Source organism: Cimex lectularius, unplaced genomic scaffold (genome assembly GCF_000648675.2).
Source record: "Cimex lectularius strain Harlan isolate CLEC.00 unplaced genomic scaffold, Clec_2.1 scaffold207, whole genome shotgun sequence".
Lineage (NCBI taxonomy): Eukaryota > Metazoa > Arthropoda > Insecta > Hemiptera > Cimicidae > Cimex > Cimex lectularius.
The window spans coordinates 554,037-576,616 of NW_019392835.1; the positions used below are offsets into that span (position 1 = coordinate 554,037).

A 22,580-nucleotide genomic window follows, 5' to 3' on the forward strand; every position below is an offset into this window, starting at 1 on the left:
CAGGGGTTCACTTTGGCAATTCATGTCGAGAGACGTGGTTGTGGAAGTCCTTCAACCTGATGATGAGGTAAAAGGCTCGAAATCCGGATTGTTGCAAAACAACTTACTGTGAGTAGGAACTATCTTTTTAAAAAGGATTAGCAAAAAATGGTCTTGTACAAACCTCTCTCTGAAAGAAGTTAAGGAAAAGATAATTAAATGAATTCAAAGGATATGGTAACCATTAAGAAATCATCGTAAGCAACCTGTAGAGAATAGACGCAGACCTTCCTCTCTGCCCAGCATCAACAAAGCAACAAGCATGTCTCTCTTCTCGGCTCTTGTATACATTTTTGTTGGAAAGCAGAACATGAAATGAATACTCAGGTATACATTGTTGTACGATAGAATCGACATGATTTCAAGAGTAATAACTTCGAGAAAATAACAAAAAGAAAAATTACAATAAGAAGGTAATTGATATTGGAAAATTAACTAGTAAACATTGATATTTTTAAATACATATTTACAATTAGAAAAGAAAGCTAACCCAAAAAGGAAGATAATACCATAAGTCGGTCAAAACAAGCGAGAACATATTTTTTTGCTTGCAAAAAAAAATAAAATAAAATAAAAATAAAACTCGAGCATAACTCAGATGCCGTCGATCCTATCAAAATTTTCCTTTCAGTAAAAGTGGCATAAAATTAGTTCCAGAATCGAAATGTACAATAAAAATATGGGAGATTATCATTTAAAATAACAAATTATTCTTTTTTATGTAAGGTTTTTGGTTGAGATTAAAAAGTCAGTGTCACGAGCGGGATTCGAACCCACGACCTTCGGCTTGATACGCCGCTGCTCTACCACTTGAGCCATCGTGACTTCGATCCTCTCTGACTAAGAACCCATTGAAAGAAGTAACTTGGTCAATTGACCACTAAAACATAAATGGATTAATATTTAATAAGTAAAAGAAGTATCACTTCACTAACACCTCCTCGTGGCAACTTCAAAAGTCGCTGAGCATTTGGAATGGACTTCATTTGAAAATGGCAAAAGGAGGGAAAATTTGAACGGTTGTAGGTTGAGATGGGAAGTTGATGTCCGATTGGATCGAAGTCACGATAGCTCAAGTGGTAGAGCAGCCGCATTTTTGGCCGAAGGTCGTGGGTTCGAATCCCGCTGGTGACACTGACTTTTTTATCTCAACCAAAAGCCTTACATAAAAAAGAATAATTAATTGAAAGGAGTAACTTGGTTTTTGAAATAAAGGAGGCCGTCTTGACGTTACAAAAAGCATACCCCCTCAGTCGTCTTCCGACGGTCATAACTCATAACTCAGAAATGGTCGTGCGTATTAAAATTTTCCTTTCAGTAAAAGTGGCATAAAATTATCTCTAAAATCAAACTGTGCAATAAAAATATGGGAGATTCTCATTTAACATAACAAAGTTAGTGTCATTTCCCAGCTAGATGATAAAGTTATGTTAAAACTGTTACCACCTCGCGATTCCTAGCCAAAATTAACTTGGGGTTTGTATAAGACCATTTTTTGCTTTTTTGCTAAAGATAATCGTTTCCCAATTAAATGGGTGGACTATAGAAATTGATACACCCAGCATATATATGTTAACCTCTCTCTCCATTAGCGAGTCAGCGAAATAGAGAGGGAGACGAGTAGTAAAGAAACTACGTAGTGAAAATTTAAATATATTGGTCTCGCACAGTCGTGACATTTTAAATTATTAAAAAAAAGCACCTTTTCTAGAATGTACAACGGAGCTGACTATAAGCGATATCAGCCTGAAATTTTAATAAATAAAAACAAAAAGCACTAAAACTTCTTAAAATAAATAATTTTTTATTGTTTATATTTTTATTGAAGAAAAAAACAAATAATTGGGGCAGTTGCTTGCGGCGTTCGAATAAACTTGAGAAAAAATCCTCACGGCCCTGATTTGATTTTTAAGTCCGTTAATCAGCAGAATGTACCAGATTCCATGGCCCTATCAAAGAAATCCCAATTTTTCGAAGATTGTGACAAATAATACAGGATTGGATGTGATACCAAATTTCATGCGGCGAATAAGCCACATAATAATAAATAAATAAGTCACAATAGTAACTAACCGAATATCATTTCAGAATGGTTTATAATCAACGACGAACTGCTTTGCGGGTATGTACTTTATGAAAGTAACCTGTATTTTGAGCATCATCAACAATGGTGCTTACGGTTGTAGGAGACTATGAATTGTTTCTTTTGCAATGCTTTATCACGGCTTTAGAAGTAGTCGATGGCTGAAAAAAAGAGGAACTTTTATCACGCTTTGTCGATTATCCCAACATCCGTTTTCTACCGCCGAAGGTTTCACGACGTGCTCCGAAGTGAAGACGTCTTCAATAAACAAAACCGATTCCGGTCGAGGCTAATTGGCCTTTTTTTTCTTTGAGCCACGAAATTGAAACGTCAGGTTTTTTTTGTTTCGATTGAGCCATGGAATCACGGCGTAAATTCTTGCTCATTGAAGACAGTCCCGAGCAGATTGAACCAGTGTGGAAGGAGGCTTGATGAAATCCTTACGATAAATTCTTTTTTAACTTTTCGATAAAAAGTAAAAAAAAAAGAAAGAAAGTCCTTTATTTTTTTCGTATTAGTTGATAAAAAATCTCTAGCTAAAAATCAAGGATTTTCTTTTTTTTTTTACTTTTTATCGAATGGGTAATTTCCAGTATCGTAAGGGTGTCTTGACTTGACAATAATACGAACAATTGCCAAAATTAATACCATAATGGATTATAGATTTAGAATTTTTTGAGTTTGACCCCTTTGGATTTTAAAGCCATTACAATTTCATCCGCTTAGCACTAATTAAGGCTAATTACAACACTTAAAGAATAGTGATTGTCGAATTAATAACACAACTAAAATAAGTTCACGTTTCACGGAATTTCATTTGATTATAGATATATTACCTAACTCTACCAAAATTAATCAATCTCTAAATCTAACCCCAATCCTAACCTAACCCGTCCCGTCCTTATTTTTAACCCCCTAACACTACCAAACTTAACATAATTATTTGTAACCTTAACTAAACCAATCGCTAAGTACTCTCACGTAACTTAACATAATTATACGTAAACTTAACCTAACCTCATTATTTCCTAACACAACCTGACTAAACCAGTTGCTAACCCTAACCATACGTAACTTAACCTAATTATTAGTAAACCTAGCCTACCCTAATCTGTTCATTTCATACCAATCTGTACCCTGACCCTTACACTACCCAAGCTAATTATTCCTATCCCTAACTTAATCTCAATTTGAACACAAACGAAGCTGACCATTTTTCCTGATTAAGTCGTCTGTAGGGGGGAGAGGTTGATAGGCAGTATCATATTGAATTAGTTCCATTTGAAATTGCTGACAACCATAGTTGATTAGCTGACCAGATCAATTTGAACTATTTGAATCGACATTGAGAACGTAATCTAATCTATTATAGGTTTCCAGTTATATTTAGATTTAGCGTGTAATACATACCAGATATATTTTCTATTGCTTTGAACTTCGCCTGAAGGGGGAAATTCACGATTCTCACAGGAATGTCGCGCTCTGTAAAATTGAGTGTACACTTTGTTCACAACTTCATCCTTTTGAGAGCCCTAACGAATGATGTCATTTCCGTCGGAATTTTTATGTTATGGCAGTATTTTAGTTTTAAGTGACTAAATGCAACGAGGTCTTGAGATAGTTGTTAAACTAATAGATTAAGCACACGCGAAATGCATTACCATGTTTAACAACGGTATTTGCAAGGCTGATTGGCATATTTTGCAACATAGAAAAACATGCTTTACGCCTTTACTGGTACTTCAACTTTGAGCCCGCGGTAACCGATATTACACGCTTCTAATTTCATGTCTTCTCCCTTTAACTCTTTATGGCTTAATGTTTCCTCAGAGCAACACCAACAATAGAAATTTAGAAACATTAAAAAAAACTAAAATGGGGAACATGGCTCTTTACCACCAGAGGGAAAATTAATTTGATAATTTTTGAGTTTTTATGCGGTCAAATTATTCTTAATTTTTCATGTCCCAAATAGCCTATACAAATCATAAAAACAATTAGTTTTAGCTTTGGCTGTTTTTGTGACGTAGATGAGGCAACATCGGGCATGACCAGTTAGATTTTCTGCGAGAATAGGCAAAATTATCTCATTTTGTATACTTTTCTTCATCCCTGAAAAGGGGTGGATAAAAGAAAATGGTTGAGATTTAACCGAAGATGGCGAAATGCCGAAAATAATGAGGAAAGGTAGGCCAAAAATTATTTTTCTCTTTCGAGCACCATGGGGGTTGTCGAGGGTAGTGGCCCGTTTGTTTTTTGCCATGTGACACACACACATACAAAAAAGTGAGCCGCAGAACTCATTAAACTCCATGATATGGAGGATGAGCACGGTGACTTCACATTGCAAAAAATGAGGGCATCACTACCCCCGTCATACCAGCCCCAATACTCTTCAAACCCTATGATGGTAGAAGGGAAATTACAGTATCGTCACTTGGCAAAAAAGTTTCATTACATTCATTCATTCGTGGAAGGAACACCAAAGTGACGTCACATAGCAAAAAAAGGAGGGGTTTACTACCCTCGTCAAACCCCATGACGGTGGAAGGAAGACCAAAGTGACGTCTCATAGCAAAAAAAGGAGGGGCTTACTACCCTCGTCAAACCCCATGACGGTGGAAGGAAGACCAAAGTGACGTCACATAGCAAAAAAGGAGGGGGTTACTACCCTCGTCAAACCCCATGACGGTGGAAGGAAGACCAAAGTGACGTCACATAGCAAAAAAGGAGGGGTTTACTACCCTCGTCAAACCCCATGACGGTGGAAGGAAGACCAAAGTGACGTCACATAGCAAAAAAAGGAGGGGTTTACTACCCTCGTCAAACCCCATGACGGTGGAAGGAAGACCAAAGTGACGTCACATAGCAAAAAAAGGAGGGGGTTGCTACCCTCGTCAAACCCCATGACGGTGGAAGGAAGACCAAAGTGACGTCACATAGCAAAAAAAGGAGGGGTTTACTACCCTCGTCAAACCCCATGACGGTAGAATGAATGGTACAGTGACGTCACATGGAAAAAAAAGATGAGTTTCACTACCCTCGTCAAACAACATGATGGTGGAAGGAAGATCAAAGTGACGATACATATCAAAAAAGGAGGGGATCAGGGTCGTCATATCAAATGGCCGACGATCCGGACAGAAGGCTGGGGTAGAGATTACGTGTTTTAAATTGGCCCCGAACCCTCCTTTCTTCACTACTGTTATGAATAAAAAAAAAAAAGTTAATAAAGATTTAAAAAACAAAACGATTAATTGCTCATCAAGCTCTTATTTACAGCCTTACTTCCAAGTTTCGAATGGACAAAGTCCATCCTGCCTGTTTATATATTTTTATTGTATGCAAATATTGTTGATGGTAATAATGGTTATTATGTCGAAAGTTTTCCAGCCTAATTGGATTGTATAACAGTGCTTAGGGAACGAGTATAAGTTTCTCTTTTTTTATCATCTGTTTATCTCAAGCGGTTTGTTATTGATCAGATTTTAAATTGATTAAGGACGGCTTAAACAAAAGATTTTTTTTATTAGTAGCCAATCTATTTTGAGCTTGATTCCTCAGCTTCGTTTGAAAAAAAATCTATGTATCGATTTAAATATCAGACAATAACACTTTTTTATAATATTTTCGGCAACAACACTCATATTTTAAGGCTTTTTAACTTTTAAATCATTGAAATGATCGAAAATTTTGACTAAGCGCGGGGAAATGATGATTGAAAGTGTGGTCCCAGGTCTCATTATATCTCACACCTCAGCCCAAACCATCAACAATTGGACGATGATTCAGTCAATTTTTATTATTCTGGCTTTGTTGTTGCTTTAATTTTAATTGTTCAGTTATGCTTAACTCTCAATAGGTAGCTCCTCGACCAAAAAATTAATATTTCGAGGGACCTGATCGACCCTCCGAAGTACAACGCCCTTCGGCCAAAAGCTTTTCTAGACAATTCTTCTTCTTAATCAACAATGTTCCAATTTACTGTAGAATATTTGGAAATAAATCGTGAATCAACATTGAATATATTATTTGGATTCTTGTACGGAAACTGGTTTGACAAGCCACATGAAAATAACTAGGGCTACAATGCAGAGAAAAGTGGCAGATTCCCAACTTTTACAGTCTATCGACAATCAGAACCTTTTACGCCTTATGACGTCAAATAAACAATTAAAAATCTTCCTTTTCAAAAAGCTCCAGGATTTGACCTCAGTACACTTTCAAGCCTACATGAACTTCCAACAGAAACCATAGATTTCCTAATCACCCTTTGTAATACAACTTTCCAAAACCATGGAAGTTTTCCATGGTTCACCCAATCCACTAAATGACAAAGGTTAATAAAGAGACGGCCTTTACGACCTTATACACCGCGATCAGTTTTGGTCTGTTGTTCTATTATCTATTATCTAGAGTTCCTCATACCAGATCCCAAAGCTTGGTCAAAAACAACCGGTACTTCTTCATACCTGGTCCAGAGTTCAACTATCATTCTTGTCCTAGACATAGTAGTATTAGCCATTAGTTTTTGCGAAATTTTTCTCTTCTGTCCAAGGGTACAATCTCTTCGAACTAAGGACTTATTAGTCCATTGCCAGATGGATCTACGTTATTGGCGTTTTGGTATGTCGTAAAAGGGTTCATGGAGGATAGGTGTCCTCATCGACCTTCATTGGCAAATTTATCGATCTTTTCTTTGCCCCTATGCTTGTGTGCGCTGGAATCCAGATAAGATCTCCACATTACGTCTGCCTGTCCTCTCTAAACCTTTTACTCCTTATCACGTCAAATTAGCAATTAAAAATCTTCTCTTACAAAAAAGCTTCTGGATTTTTGACCCCATTCATTACTTCGTGAACTCATAAAAAATCGTGATTTTCCTAACCACACTTTAAATGCATAGTTTACCATGGTTCATCCAATCCGTAAATCCCAAAAAACCATATCACCTTCTAAATTCCTACCGCATTATCGGTTTACTGCCAATTTTTTGTAAACACGTTGAAAAGCTCCTTTGTAAGCAAAAAATCCCCCTTAAAATTTTCTATCGATTCTTGACAATAAACTGGTCTGGAATATAGGAGTCACCATCCTACTGTTCCACCATTCCATCGTGCTGTGGACATCATAACATCCCTTGAGAATAAGGAATGCTCTTCTCGAACAGGATGGATGTATATGGATTTATTCTGGAATCTCAAAGGCTTACTACCTAGCAATATTTTTGTTATTGCTAGAGAACACTATCTTAATGCTAGGAGGCACTTTATCCTTAACTCCCAACTGGTCGAAAAGTGCTTCAAAATATGTGTCGGAATCTCTCCCTCTTCTGGCCAACACATCCTTGGCCCGTTACTGCATTCAGGATAAATGCTGATATCCCGATGCCTCTATCCTAGCATACACTGATAGCACTGGCATTCTATCCTTTAACGCCGTCCATGATCAGAAAATATATAAGGATAACACAGAAGAAATAATCATATAGGTAGGGTATTAAAAGGAGATAGTATCTACTAGAAAGGAAGGGTTTGTGTTTTAGCAGTAAGGTCCTAGTGCCAGACAAGATTAAACTCCTTTTGTAGCATAGGAAAATGAATGAATCAGCGCACATTGAAATCGCAGCACAGCACAGCTGACAGCCGATGGCGCTGTGGCAGTGGTACAGATTTCGCGTCGCGTCATGGGGTCGTGTTGTATTTTGCACCATGAGATATCAAACAATTTTTACATAGACGTTTCAACACCCTGTTTTCAGCGATTTTATTTTCATATGCACTTCGAAGATTCGTGTTTTTTCAAAATTGTAAATATTTCCAACCCTTATGTACAGTGAAGGGAGTTGAAACAGTAAACCGAGGACATAAGGCAAATTTTGTAGCATAGGGAAATGAATGACCCAATACACAGATGCGATGCAGCACAGCACTATAGTGCCGCGTGTTGGGGTCGTTTTATGCTTGATCATGCGATATCATTCTTTTTGGCAAGTCGTTTATGAGACGATTTGACACAACGCGAACAAGCGGAAGGAAAGACATTTTTTATCAGAATGGATCAGCTAGATAGCTTAAGAACATTGCTTTTCTTAGGAAAATCCAATAACTATTAGAACTTTGTTATTATATATTTTTGTTACAATTAATTAAGGTTTTTAGTTGAGATGAAAAAAAGAGTGGGGTTGAGATGGGAAGTTGATGTCCGAGTGGAAAGAGGTCACGATAGCTCAAGTGGTAGAGCAGCGGCGTATCTAGCCGAAGATCGTGGGTTCGAATCCCGCTCGTGCCATTAAATTTTTTCATCTCAACTAAAAACCTTAATTAATTGTAATGATTTAATTGGGCAAGCGGACCACGAAATTAGTGAATATATTTTTGTATTCCAATTTTGTTGAATAGTTTACTTTCAAACGAGAATAATAAATAAACAAATTATTTTGAATATCAGACAATCTTTTATTATTTGTTTAATAGAAAATGGGATCTCTAGTTATGGAAATAGCTTGTAGCGGGAAACGAATCGCCGCCCTAATTTTCCTTTGACGTCAACCCCTTTCAAGGGAGGAAAACAAAATGGCATGTCGCTCAACTGTACTGCGAAACGGATCGTCATCTGTCGGCACGTTTATCTTTCACATATTCCTGGCCGTGACAATCGGTTTTGAAACCCAAACTTGTATTTATCCGACATTGCCATGGGGTTGAAAAGGAATATGAAAAGTAAAAATTAAAACAAAATATTTTACATTACTAAAGAAAACCTCCAACAGGTATAAAACGTAAATAGCGAAATAATAACAGCGTAGTGAAGGAACATCACCATTAGGAACATCATAGCCCCAAGGTTATGATATGAACATGTCGTTTGAATTCAAGCGAAATTCCCGGACAGATACAAATACCAAAACAGTACGGGAAATAGGGAAAGACGCCTTAGTTGAGAATGGCACCTAGGTACGCTGATGGACCAAGAACGCAATAAGGTACAGCTGCACGATTGTTCGGTTCTGGAACCAAATACTCAGATGGGAAAATCCGTCAATATGTCCCAGGCTGAAGTCCATGCAATTGAGAGATGTACTCAGTTCAATCTGAACAAAGTGTAAAAACCAGGTACATAGCTATCATGTCAGCTAAGCAGCCATCAAAGCACTATGCTAAAACATCATTAGCTCAAAGGGTCCTAGGACATGTTGGAGTAGAGGAAACAAGAGCGCGGACACCCTTGCATGGAAGGGAATCTATGCCGGTGATAGATCCTGATCCCTTCTGTGGCATAAGGAGTCGCTCAATCAATGAGCACCTCAGACAAAAACACAACATGAAACTTAAGAAAAAGTGGAATTCACTCGTTTGACAAAAACAAGCCAAGAACTTTCTAGCAGGTTTTGGAAGGAAAGAAGCAGCAAAATGCATTAAAGGAAATAGGACAAAAACTTTGAATCCGAACAGGATTGTTAATGCTTTATGGCCCGAAGTTAACAGCCTTTAAGCCCAAAGTTACAGAATTAGCTCTTTTAATTAACTAATTAATTTTTGCCCAAAGTTGCCTCAGGGCATCACCAAATTGACCAAATTTGCTAAACGGTTTCTAATCCTGTGAGTTTTGGGCGAGTGCACTGATTTTCCTTCAGTATTTCTGCCCGTGTATTGGCAACACTGATTTATTTGGCGCAAATCTAAAATCATCCATTTTGGAATCTTCATCACAGTATCGATTGTTATATTTGTCAAACATAAAATTTTTCATATCCAGTTTTATAATTGTAATGTGACAATGAAACAGATAAGAACATTTTTTTCCTCAACGGGGTAAAGAAAGTCCGCTTGAGGGAGGGGCCCACCAAAAGGCACGACGACATCCATACATGTATATTTAGTAGTCATAATTTACCTTATTAATTATTTAAATTAATTAAACCTTTTATCTAAGGTCTTGGTTGAGATGAAAAAGTTAATGTCATGAGCGGGATTCGAACCCACTCAACCAAGACCTTAGTTAAAAAGTATAACCAACTTCAACGGTCAATTATGACCACTAAATATACACATATGGATTAATATAATAATTACAGTAGTACTTACTTCGCTAACAGCTCACCGCGGCCACTTCATCGAGAATCGAGAGAGGCCGAGAATCGAATCCTGATTACACGATATTAGAAAATATGGCAAAAAGATGAAAATTTCGAAAGGTTGAGATGAGAAGTTGGTGTCCGAGTGGCTCCAACAAGTGGTCAGAGTAGCGGCGTATTTAGCCGAAGGTTGTTGGTTCGAATCCCGCTCGTGACACTAGCTTTTCATCTCAACCAAGTCCTTGGATAAAAAGTATAATTAATATATATTTTATTGTTGACCATTAGAGTATTAGAAAAAATTGGTGAAAAATGCTTACCTTCATCGGCAACCAGGTCGTCATCGTGTCCCATTAATTGGTCCCGCCGCATTATCGTCTGAAAGGAAGACATGAAAAATTTCAGAATGCTAATGATGATCAAACTTGAAAAACATTTTAATTGATGTAATTACCAGGAAGGCCTGAATCAATAAAGATAAACAGTGGATTACAAACGAAAAGACGTTATTTAATTTAGGCATGCGATTTTATACCCCTGACTAATAATAGCCTTTTAAATTTTTTATGATTGGTATACGTTCACTGCATTCCGATCCCGATCATTTTACCTCTGCTGAATGAACATTAGATAGAAAGACTGGACGATGAGGATGGCCGGTTACTTTTGCAGTCAGGAGGATTCTTGAAAGATCAGAACTTCCCTCACGATGTTATGTTAGCTGAGGTAATCAGAATGCCAAAGAGATTGGAGTAAAATTAAAAGTTTCCCACGCTACTGTAAACCGGTTTTTGCAAGGCATTGCATCGGTTCCCAAGAGATGCAAGACAATTCCTCACGGAAATTTACACATGAATTAAAATTTTCACAAGGGCTACTTCTTCATCATCCGATCTTTCCCGCGAAAAAGTCTCATAAAAAGATTTCGTTGTCTTTTTGGTTTACAAGATACCACCTTAAAGTTCAATCAAACTAACAGTCACATGTTATGAAATAATGATTTGTCAGCAGTTCTGACAATTTAACGCAATGACATTCGGAAACACAACCTCGTCATGATTCAAAGCGAATAACGTCCAAGTGTTTGTTAGAATTAGTAAGGTAGATCCTATTCTGATTTTTTCGTGATGTTCATGCGAAGTAGTATAGCAATTCCTTTACAGGAGGGCTTAACTACCCGTTGGATGTCTTGTTTGAGTGGCCAGAAACACTTTACAAACTTTTTCCAACTTAATCCCTCATGAAATTGTTAGAGCTGCACCGGTGAAACCAATCGCGAGGCAAATACGAGTTCACCGTAACATTAGCCGTTTTGAAAGAGCCTATCTTCTCTTACATCCATCCAGAGGACCACTTGAAGTGGACTACGAAGACATTGAGTCATAGTACTATTCTGTGCTTATATACTGTCTATAAACTACATCATCGAGGCACGCGACTGGTGCGCTTTTTGTCCTGAACTATTTAGCCTTAAACATCAATATTATACCATATCCCCCATGTGCTTTCGGGAACACCTACAGTTAGTGTTGCCCACGAGGTGAATTGTAGTACAAGCACGGTTTTGAATGCTGTAAATTGTTAGCAATCTTCTGACCGCTTCAAGACGTTATTCGCAGCGGTGTCGAACTTTTAGTGGCCGTCTGGTTCTAAACATTAGAGGCACCTGTCTGGAGACGCCCGATTCCTGGAGAAAAATCTCTGGGTGTCCTGTGCGGCCCCTTTGAGGACGGTGGGAAGGGTAGACGATAGTAGCCTCTGTTGGGTTAGGCTGGTTCCCCGGTACGTCGGTTGCGCGGTGGTAAGAACCCTTCTAACTTTCCAATAGAAGGAAATTCACGTGGTTTGAACAGCAGGAGCGTCCTTCCCAAATTATCGCCTCAACCGAGATTCAAATCCCACAATTAATTATTTCTATGTCAACAGCCCTGATAATGTAAAGCACCTCAGCAAAGAGCAGCAAGAACCTCTTGATGTTTCAAAGTAGGAATTGCCAAAAACGTTCCCTTGTTTGTTTGAAATACGAAGGCGGAACCATTCTTTTCTTTTTGAGCTATACACTGATAAACGACAACGGGTGGTATAGCGTGGTTTGAGACTCGAGACCCCGAAACGGCTCACCTCGTGTTCTCATCCACGGCTCTTTTTCTCAATCCGAGCTCCTTCATTCTATCCTGTGACCCCTCCTAGCCCTTGGTTACAAGGGGGGTATGCGGGCACAAAATAAAGGAGCAGCCCAGAGGGCGTGGCAACCTCTCTGAAGCACAAGCTGAACTCGTGTCGGCCTAGGATCGGCATGGGCGGCGGGTGCCTTAGCAGAGTCACAGATCCTGTCTGCAAAGACGGGGGAGGGTGTATGGCCATCTGTACCACGGGGTAACTAAACTTTCCAAATTCAGCCCTAGTTACACTGGGAATGGATTCGTGGTGGTGCGTGGTGACGCCCCTGGCGGGAACTTAGACAGAGGCTGTTTTCTATTTGTGACCTTCGTGAAGCTTCCTTATAGCCAACGTAAAACCCCCCGGCCTCACGGGAGACGTTGCGACCGGACGGGAGCATGTAAGCGTTGAGGACGCAATGATCATGCTACAGTCCCTCGAATGCGTAAGTAAGCGAATGGAAGCGGGTAGTGAATCGGTGTCTCGGACTCGAGTATGCTTTGCATTGTTGTGCGTATGACCGGCGTGGTACCCTTGGGGAAGCGAAGGATCGGACCACCTAGGCTGAGCCTGTGGCATCCCTCGAATGCGCGTGACAAGTGTAGGCTGAGCTCGATTAGAGACTTTACCGTAGGCGGTGCTCATCTAGGGTGTGGCTAGCAATTCCACTTTAAACTAAACCGCTGCCGGGGCGTTCCCGGAAGTTTCTACGCTAGGGGAGTCCCTATACTCAGGGAGATAGAGTGGCCTTCTCTATCTAGGGAATACTCGGGAGAACAGGCTGATGTATTTCGGCCTGTTAGCCCTTTGCGTGCGGCATACGACCTGATGCACAATGCGGGTCCGACCATTCGGAGTGAACAAGCGGAGAGCGAGGTTGTCTGGGCCCTTAGGGGCTGAGACACCTCTACACCAATGCTGCGGCGGTAACACCATTCCGTCGTATGCAGAATGCGTCAGCTCTCATCTTGAGAATCAAAACGTCCGATAAGGCCAAAGGCCAGGTGCGGACGCTAAAGATCCTCTTGTCTTGTTAACGATGAGTACTCGGGAACACAATGTTCACAAAAGTTCAAAAATGACTCTACAAAACAAACGACTTATTTGACCATTCAAAGACCCTTTGGCCAAACAGCATAGAACATGGGTTTAACATTTTTCAAGTTTCGTCAATGCTCCTATGTATATATAAAATCTTACCATTCACAATGACCTTAACATCCAATATGTCCTTGACATAGCCAAATAAAGCTACAAGAAGCTTCACAAATGTCAACAACCTCACATCCCACTCCCCTACAAGTATTCCTCACCGAAGACTGAAACCCTACCGAACTACCCAAATTGTGAAACATGCGATGAACCCGAGACAATGCAACATATTGTGTTTGATTGTCCGGAGTATGAAGAAGCGAGAAATGTCATGTTTGAACAAATCTTTAGTTACAAAGAGGTAGAGAAGCCCTTCAATTTTAATAGCCTTATAAGTTCTGAAAATGAAATGATATTTAAGACGTTGTTTGAATTTTTGAATAAAAATGATCTGAAGGCTTAATGCAATATCTGTCCAATTATTAATTTATTATAGATTTACATTGTTACTTATGTAGTAGAATTTATATATTTATATTAATAATTTATTAATTATATATTTTCCGATTGATTATTTATTATCGATGTAAATACTGATTTATTTATTGACTGGTTATATAGAAGGTTGTTCGCTGATACTGATACATTTGTATAGATTATTTATAATTATTTATTTACCAATTGATTATTTATTACCGATGTTAATACTGATTTATTAATTTATTGACTATTTATATTGAAAGTTGTTTGCTGATATTGGTACATTTGTATAGATTATTAATAACTATTTATTTATCAGTTGGTTGATTGACAGGTGAGGAACCTGGGTCATTCTGGGGGTGCTGGATCAGCTGTCTCGGGTTGTCTCCGGGGTGTACTCCACATGCAAAGGGCAATTTGTCCCAGGGAAGTGGGGAGGATGTGGACTTTTCCAGGGGTTGCCATGTTGACTGTTGCCATGTACGGTTTTTATCCACATCCTCCTAATGCTACCGAAATTAGATGTAAACCTGAATGAGAAGCGGGTGTATGGGGTAGTGCCCTTTGGGGGTGGCCCGGGTCGGTTGGCGTTGTCACCAATTAATTGACATTGACTGAATGTCTGTAGGGCAAAATAAAAACCCCAAGTAACCGACTATTTTGAAACTAGTTACCGATCAGTTTGTTCTGCCTATGCTCGTGGTTTGGCCTGTCTGACGCGTTTTTGGCACAATCTTCAGACCAGTCAAGCCAGCAAAAATTGACAGTCCAAAATATAACAATCGATAAACAGAATATAAATATCGACAAACGCATTTAGGTCTACACCTAGATAGCGGGCTGCCAAGTAAAAGTACACTTACTATAAAAAAACTTAACTGTAAGACTTCTAGGTCTGAAACCTATTATGATTAACAAGATCTAAGTACAAAACATTACGTAGATCAATCTGGACACACCGAGCGGACTATGCCAAGCTCTCGGTCCACCTAACCCTACTGCCAAGGCCTCTAGATTTCCCATCCCAAAATCTTCCATGCCTCAAACGATAATAGCTTCGAGACCTCTTCACCCCTTAATACTCATATTAAATCGGCTGTGTCCCTGATGTGTCAACTGGGTACGACCAACTACCCATTGGGTCCGAAGGAGTCAGAACTACTTGCAATACTTTTCTGATTTCTCCAACTTCATCTCACATAAAATTCTAAAACCTGTTCGGGTAGTTAGTGTCACATATATTAATCGCCTTAACCACTGACCATCACTGTCCCCGGGCCAGAGTTAGCTTAACTTACGACCTGTGCTAGTAAGGCCAATAATCGCCCAAGATTGGTAAACAGTAAAAATATTTTCTTCCAGCATGACAAAGCATGACCATATAACGTCAAACCACTTAAAATATTAATGAACTATTAATGAAAATAATGAGTTAGATCTTCATGGCATCATAGACTACAGTTAAACCCTAAGCCCCTGGGTTATCTCGCTCAGACGAGTTTCATTACCTTCTGCGGTTGGTCTTTGTGTTATTTTGACAATCATAATAAGCAAAAATTGTCAGATCTAGCTTCAAATTTAACTAGACTAACTAGAAATGTGTGCTTTCTACTTCTTTTTGTTGAGTACAAGCGTCATTCATAGAATCTGCATAAATATTACAATTTATTGCATACTTTTCAAAAGAAGATGATTTCTAAAAATGTTGGCGACCTGCCTGGAAACAATTATGCTCTTGGCTTTCTTCCTTCACCTAATTTAAACTCTGTACGAAAGTCTTTCAATAAATACAAAGACTGACCCGACGTGACCATTTTTTTAAAAATGAACTATTACTCGGCTTTGAACGTTGGGCAAGGGCCATTTATTATTAAGTCGCACATAGCCGCTTGAATAGAGTAGAAAGTGCCCATTCTGGAACGGCCGACCTTCTACTTGAGATGGCTGCTTGGATGAAAAAAGTAGATTCAAGAAGTAGGAAGTCGCAGGCAAAAAATTAAAAATGTTTAGAAAATTTGTAGCATAAAGTTAAATTTTTACCTGATAATGTTTTACGTTACATTTTTGGTTTTGAATAGCCAGGGGCATTTTTCCCTCTGATTTCTGGTGTACTGCCAAAAAAATTCGTAACTCCTCTGGATTGTATTCACATTGAACCTTATTATAACTGCTGGAAAGCTGAATCGCTCTTCTTTCAGTTTGGGGAGCAAAAGACCAGCCCCAATTTCCACGCACTGCCTCTTGGGGAACGCCTCGATGTTGCCCGTGGTTTATTTCCGTCAAGGAATGGGCGGCAAAAGCCTTAGGGTAGGCTAAAGGGCCATGGCGACCGTAATCCAAGTTTAAAGCGAACCGTGATGAAGGATGACTGGCACTGGAGTTGAAAAAAATAGTGTCTCAAACCTGCCGACACTATGTTGTATCTAGGCTTACCCCAGCATGCGGGGCTCGACTGGAACGGCTAACTTACATCCCTAGCTACCGTGGGAACTATATGACTCCTAATTTAAAAAAAATATCAAACTACATCTGGGACATGCCCTGAGCCCGCCCCACCAGGCAGCAGTGCAAAATCTAGTAAATACGTCAAAGCAAAAAGCCTGCTGGAGATCGAATAACTCTCGGCAATGACAAGGGACCGCCTGTTGGGAGCCTCAATAAATAGGCTATCCACCCTACTCAAGGAGTGGGTAGAATATGTAAAGGTAAGTAGGATGATAATCCGAGATGTCTTTATAAAAACTATCTTAAAGCCAATAAAGGATAAGAAGCAGGAAGGCTAGTCAGCCCAAGTGACAAAACCTACATCAAATGACGGAAAAAAGAGGCCAAGGACAGTAGATAGCAAGTACACAAATGATTTCGGAGATTTTACGTGTGCGTATGCGCATATGTTTATCCGATTCATATAAAATTCATAGGGGATGATCTAGAACGCAACCCGCATAATCCCTGTAAATTTCATAAGATTCCGACAAATGGTTTCGGAGATATAGCTGTGGACGCGATTTTGCCTTTGTGCATGCAGGACCAAACATGGGACCAAATTTGTTCAAAAAGGGCTGAAACCCAAAATGCGGGTGGAAATTTTGATTTTGGGAGACAAACATTTTTTAAACTTCCCGCATTAATACAAGGCTTCCCTACCTTCGGTAGTCGAAACACAAAAAATTTTTTTCATCTCAACTAAAAACCTTAATTAATTGTAATGTTTAATTGGTCAAGCGGACCACGAAATTAGTGAATTTAATGAATTAACTGAAGTACACTTCACTAAAGCTCTCCGTCGCCATTTCAATTGTCGACGAGAATCCAAACCGATTACACGACATTTGAAAAATGGCAAATGGAGGGAAAACTCATAAGGTGGGGTTGAGATGGAGAGTTGATGTCCGAGTGGATCGAGGTCACGATAGCTCAGGTGGTAGAGCAGCGGCGTATCTAGCCGAAGGTGGTGGGTTCGAATCCCTCTCGTGCCATTACCTTTTTTTTCATCTCAACTAAAAACCTTAATTAATTGTCATGTTTAATTGGTCAAGGACCACGAAATTAGTGAATAAAAAATATTTTTGAAATTCCGTAAGACAATTTACTCTGAAATTACCATTTTATGAGATAAGAGGGACTTTATGAAAGAAAGTTTTGAAAGGTTGAAATAACCTGAAAATTGAAATATCTCGAATACAAACGGTATTCAGACTTGGGGCAATAGTGACCTTTTAGCGCAATTTTGGATCCTGAAATATTGACCTCTATTCACGTGACCAGTCGTTCTGTTCTTTTAAAACAAGATGCAAGATTGTATGAAGTAAAATTATGCATATATAAAAGTTCAAAACTAATAGACGCTACCAATAAATTAGGTCCAAAATAATTCTTTAACAGAACGACAACTCAATTTTGAATGTTGTGTTTGTCGTCACTCAGCAACTTCACAAGTGACTTCATCCCGTTGCTCCTCCACCACAGTACGCTCCTTCAGCTCTTCGGTCATACTGCTCATCGCTCTTTCAGCTCCTTCGCTCTTAGATCTTTGCATGTGCAGATCTTCGCTGATACTGCTCATCGCCCCGACAACTGTTCTCACTCATAGAGTATTTCGCTCTTACAGCTCTTCGATCTTACTGCTATTCGCTCCTACAGCTCTTCGATACTAGAGGTCTTCCCTCGTACACTTCTTCCCTCTTACAGCTCTTCGCCCCTACAGCTCTTCGATACTAAAAGTCTTCCCTCCTACACCTCTTTCCTCTTACAGCTCTTCGATGCTAGAAGTCTTCCCTTCTACACCTCTACCCTGTTTACAGCTCTTCGCTCCTACAGCTCTTCGATCTTACTGCTATTCGCTCCTACATCTCTTCGATACTAGAAGTCTTCCCTCCTACACCTCTTTCTTCTTACAGCTCTTCGCTCCTGCAGCTCTTCGATACTAGAGGTCTTCCCTTTTACGCCTCTTCCTTCTTACAGCTCTTCGCTCCTACTGCTCTTCGAGACTAAAAGTCTTCCCTCCTACACCTCTACCCTCTTTACAGCTCTTCGCTTCTACACCTCTTCCTTCTTACAGCTCTTCGCTCCTACTGCTCTTCGATACTAGAGGTCTTCCCTTTTACGCCTCTTCCATCTTTCAGCCCTTCGCTCCTGCAACTCTTCGATACTAGAAGTCTTCCCTACTACACCTCTTTCCTCTTACAGTTCTTCGATACTAGAAGTCTTCCCTCCTACACCTCTTTCTTCTTACAGCTCTTCGCTCCTACAGCTCTTCGATACTAGAGGTCTTCCCTCGTACACTTCTTCCCTCTTACACTCTTCGCCCCTACAGCTCTTCAATACTAAAAGTCTTCCCTCCTACATCTCTACCCTCTTTACAGCTCTTCGCTCCTACAGCTCTTCGATCTTACAGCTCTTCGCTCCTACAGCTATTTAATCATACGGCACATAAATCCTACCGCTCCGACCGCTCTTCGTTCTCCTGATTCTCATCTTCAGATCCAGGCCGTTCGGACTTCTTTTCCCGCCCGTTCAAGTTTCACTGCTCCGCGATCTCACTTTCACTTCCCAGGATTATGCATTACTCCAGCTCATATTTATTTAATGATTTATAGTTTATACTCAATTACAAGAAATTATAGTGTTTATAGAAATACTGATGACAAAATGCTGATTCTTTGCAGTGAGTGCGCAGTTTTGATCCGATCCTTAAAGAGAGTCCTTTTCCCCATCTCTAGTCCTAAATTAGTGATCAGAGCAGTCTTTTTAAAGTTAACATTTTCTTGATTTTTGAAAAAATCGTAGGGTGATGTCAGGCAAACTAGTGTGAAAAAAATGTTTTTCGATTTTCCCAAAAATTTGTAATTGAGGGTCTGGGTGCAAACAAATTAAAAATGGTTTTCGTAGTTAGAGGATAATTTCACTTAGTTCAATTCTGCATTTTATTTTCTGATCAGATTAAAAAATGAACTGATATTTAATTTTATATAATTAACTTCGAAATCTAAGGACAATAAAAAAAATTTCATTAAGACGGTGATCCGATGGTCATACCCTACCCTTGTCAGTTCGATAGTTCGTGATCATCCCTGGTCCGACAGTTCAGCTCGTCCCCTCTTTTCCCCAGGTTTTTCGTCTGATGCGACTGATCGAGAATGTAATTTAAAAAAATCTCCGGATAATTTTAAACTGTACAAACGGCAGTTGTATATTAAACAGTAAAAATAATAAATAATCGAAACGAGAAATTTCTATTTTCTTAACTTACAGCGTTATAACGTCAAATTTACTTAACAAGTACTGTTTAAAATTGTTTGAAAAATCCGGTCCTACTGGATGAAATCTTATCTGTTTCTATCATATCATCATTTCAAAATTACATCTCGCCTAACGAGATCCGGCGGTTGTTTCACATTTGACCATATTCAGACTGTGCACCCGGATTTTATTTACATTTATACATTTATGCGATTTATCTTTCAAATTCGAGTCCGGGTCTTCAAAGGAAGAAAATTTTAAAACAAGTAATAAAGTATATAATTATACCTTACGGCTTAGCTTCAAATATAAATCTAAATTTTTATTTGTAGTTTCACCAAGTGCATTCAAGTTTATCAACAAAATGGCTGAAAACATTTCAAAATCGGTTCAGAAAAACTTTGTGTTTATCTTTTGATATTTCTCCATCAGGCTGGGTTTTATATTAAAATAATCCGCTACTGAGTAATACGGTTGGGCCTGTTTTGTGCAACGAAGTAAGAAGGAAGAGTTTGAAATTAATAAAGGAGTAAAACAAGGCTGTTTGCTCAGTCCTCTTCTTTTCTCCCTCTTTCTAAGCGATATTGAAGACTGGGTAGAGGAGTCGTGCTCGTCGATTCAAAAAGGGCCAACATTTTCCCATTTACCGATCAATTGGAGCTTCTCGTTTCCAAGTCACTGAAAAGCCTGAAAGTTAATTTGTGAATATAATTTTATTGACATCAAAATTGTATCTTGCCTATTTAAAAGAAAATGTATCGATGGCAAAACATGGTCTGAACACTGCCTTATGGAAAAAAAAGCTGAAGTTCCAATGTAATTGTAATTTGAAATTTTAACCCAGTAACCCGGCCAATAAATAGTATGGGACACTGTCCAGTTTTTGTAGAATCGAAAATATTGCCATTCTTGTTAACGAGAAGGTTATGGTTATGCTTATTTAAAATTGGTTTTCTCACGATGATAGATTCTACGATAAATAATTTGTTAGGAACTCATGTTTCACGTGTGTTTTATTTTTCTTGCATCTAGCATAACCATTCTTATATCACCCAATCATTCCTAACCTAACCAAAACCAACCGTTACTTTAACCTAACCTTCCTTTAATCCTTAACCATTCCTAACCTAACCAAACTTAACCATTTCTGTTCCTGCTTAACCAATTCTAATTTAAGCTCATCCTTCCTAACCTAACCCAACAATTCACAACCTAACCTAGTCCATTTTAACCTTTTCTAACTATTTCTAACCCGATCTCATAATCCCTAAACATGCCTAACTAACCATTCCTAATCTGACCCTACCTTTTACTTGTGGCCAATACTGAAATAGTAAGGCCAAAAAAAACAACCTACCTTATCATTCCTAACCTAACTCGAATTCTACCTAACTTAACCTAACCAACCTAACTCAATCATGCATCAGAGAAGTGTTTAAAAACGGAGAAAAAATTAAGCAAGACGTCGTAATTTCTAAGTCTATTAAATATGAGGTTGTACTTACTTTCAATCAGGTCACACAACTTGCCAAACCTTATGTAAGCGGAAAATTAATTTAAATAACTATCGAAACGAGTTTTTCTGTTCGTTTTTAATTCTGTTAACATTAGAATAGAAGTGGGTTGCAATTGCAGTATATAACTTTTTTTTTTATAAATATAACTTTTTTCACCTTTCGTTCAAATGATAAGCTCAAATCTCAGAGAATTCATTGCCGCCCCTTACTTGGAAGTAACGATCTATGTATGTACAAACTATATATCTCCACTACAAAGTAAACTTTACGTTTTCATGATGAAAAACATGCATGAGTCTAATTAACAATTAACTCTTAATTTTAATCAGCGTCAGTCTTCAGGTTGGAAATCTGTAAAATTAGGGTATAGTTTTACTATTATTATTTTGTTTCATTTGTTGGACCCGACTTTACGATGAAATCCGTAAATTTTAACAATATTTTGACTTGTTTTGGCTCGTTAGCTCCGGAAAAGATCGAGTGGGATGACGTAAAGACCGGAACGACAACACACAATGGTCAAGTGCCCGAAAAATGCAGCAGACCGTTCGGCCTCTGCTGATATAACCGAATGTCTCCTATTCGCAGACCGTAAAATATTGGAATTCCAGTCATTGTAAACAATTTAAAAATCGGGTGTTAGATAAAGAACGAGACCTTTAATGTGCCATATCGGAAATGATTGTCCTTACGACTCTCCTGATGTCAGACGGAAACTATTCCGCTTATCATTTAAAGCTACAGAAATTATATTTTTCCCTATATAGATTCTATTTACTCTCAGCAAAAGTAACCTGTGGAACATTTGACAACAAAATAAACAAATAAAAACATCGGTATACATAAGGCTGCTCGCCCATTGGAACCGAACTACGACGGCCGTTCAACAGCCGAACTATTTGACCAAACGGACGACCCGCAATATAGCCGAACGCCGTCGTCCACTGTAGCCGATTTTCGTCAGTTCACGACACAGCCCAAATGGATGTAGAAGATTTGTTGCTGCTCGAAAATTCTTAGTTTACATACAAATGGAATGAAAGAAATAAACAAAAATATTGGAAGTTCCATTTCTAAAGCTATCCTTGACCACAGCTTACGCTGGACATGTCTCCGATGATAGAGTGGATCACGCATGTCCCAAGAGCTTGCTCCTCAACCGCACTTATCAATTTTTCGCAATCCATCGAAATGAAAACGAAACGAAAAGTTAAGCAAAAAGCAAAGAACGGCGTTAAACAATGGTGAGCGTTTGATGTCACATGGTTGACAGTTGAAGTCGAAGTAACCATTCGGCCGAATAGGACTGGAAAATCCAACTTTATTTGGATCGGAAAGTGCTTCGGCCGTACACGGCCCAACACGACCGAACGAATTGGTTCTAATGGAC

General features: G+C 38.9%; 1 protein-coding gene and 1 non-coding gene across 6 annotated transcripts in view; both read right to left on the reverse strand.

Annotated features, from left to right (window-relative positions):
• Positions 1-22,580, reverse strand: part of LOC106667157 (torso-like protein) — a 112,740-nt gene that overhangs the window by 18,373 nt on the left and 71,787 nt on the right. For 4 of the 5 annotated variants that reach the window (XM_014394889.2, XM_014394888.2, XM_014394887.2 and 1 more), the window contains one exon: positions 10,520-10,577. In XM_014394889.2, the coding sequence (XP_014250375.1) occupies positions 10,520-10,543 (24 nt within the window). In that variant the 5' untranslated portion in view covers positions 10,544-10,577. Of the gene's footprint in view, positions 1-3,532; positions 3,633-10,519; positions 10,578-22,580 lie in introns of those variants that run through there. The other variant, XM_014394894.2, reaches the window with a different exon arrangement.
• On the reverse strand, positions 792-864 carry Trnad-auc. The gene has a single exon. It is a non-coding gene; the product is annotated as a tRNA-Asp (tRNA).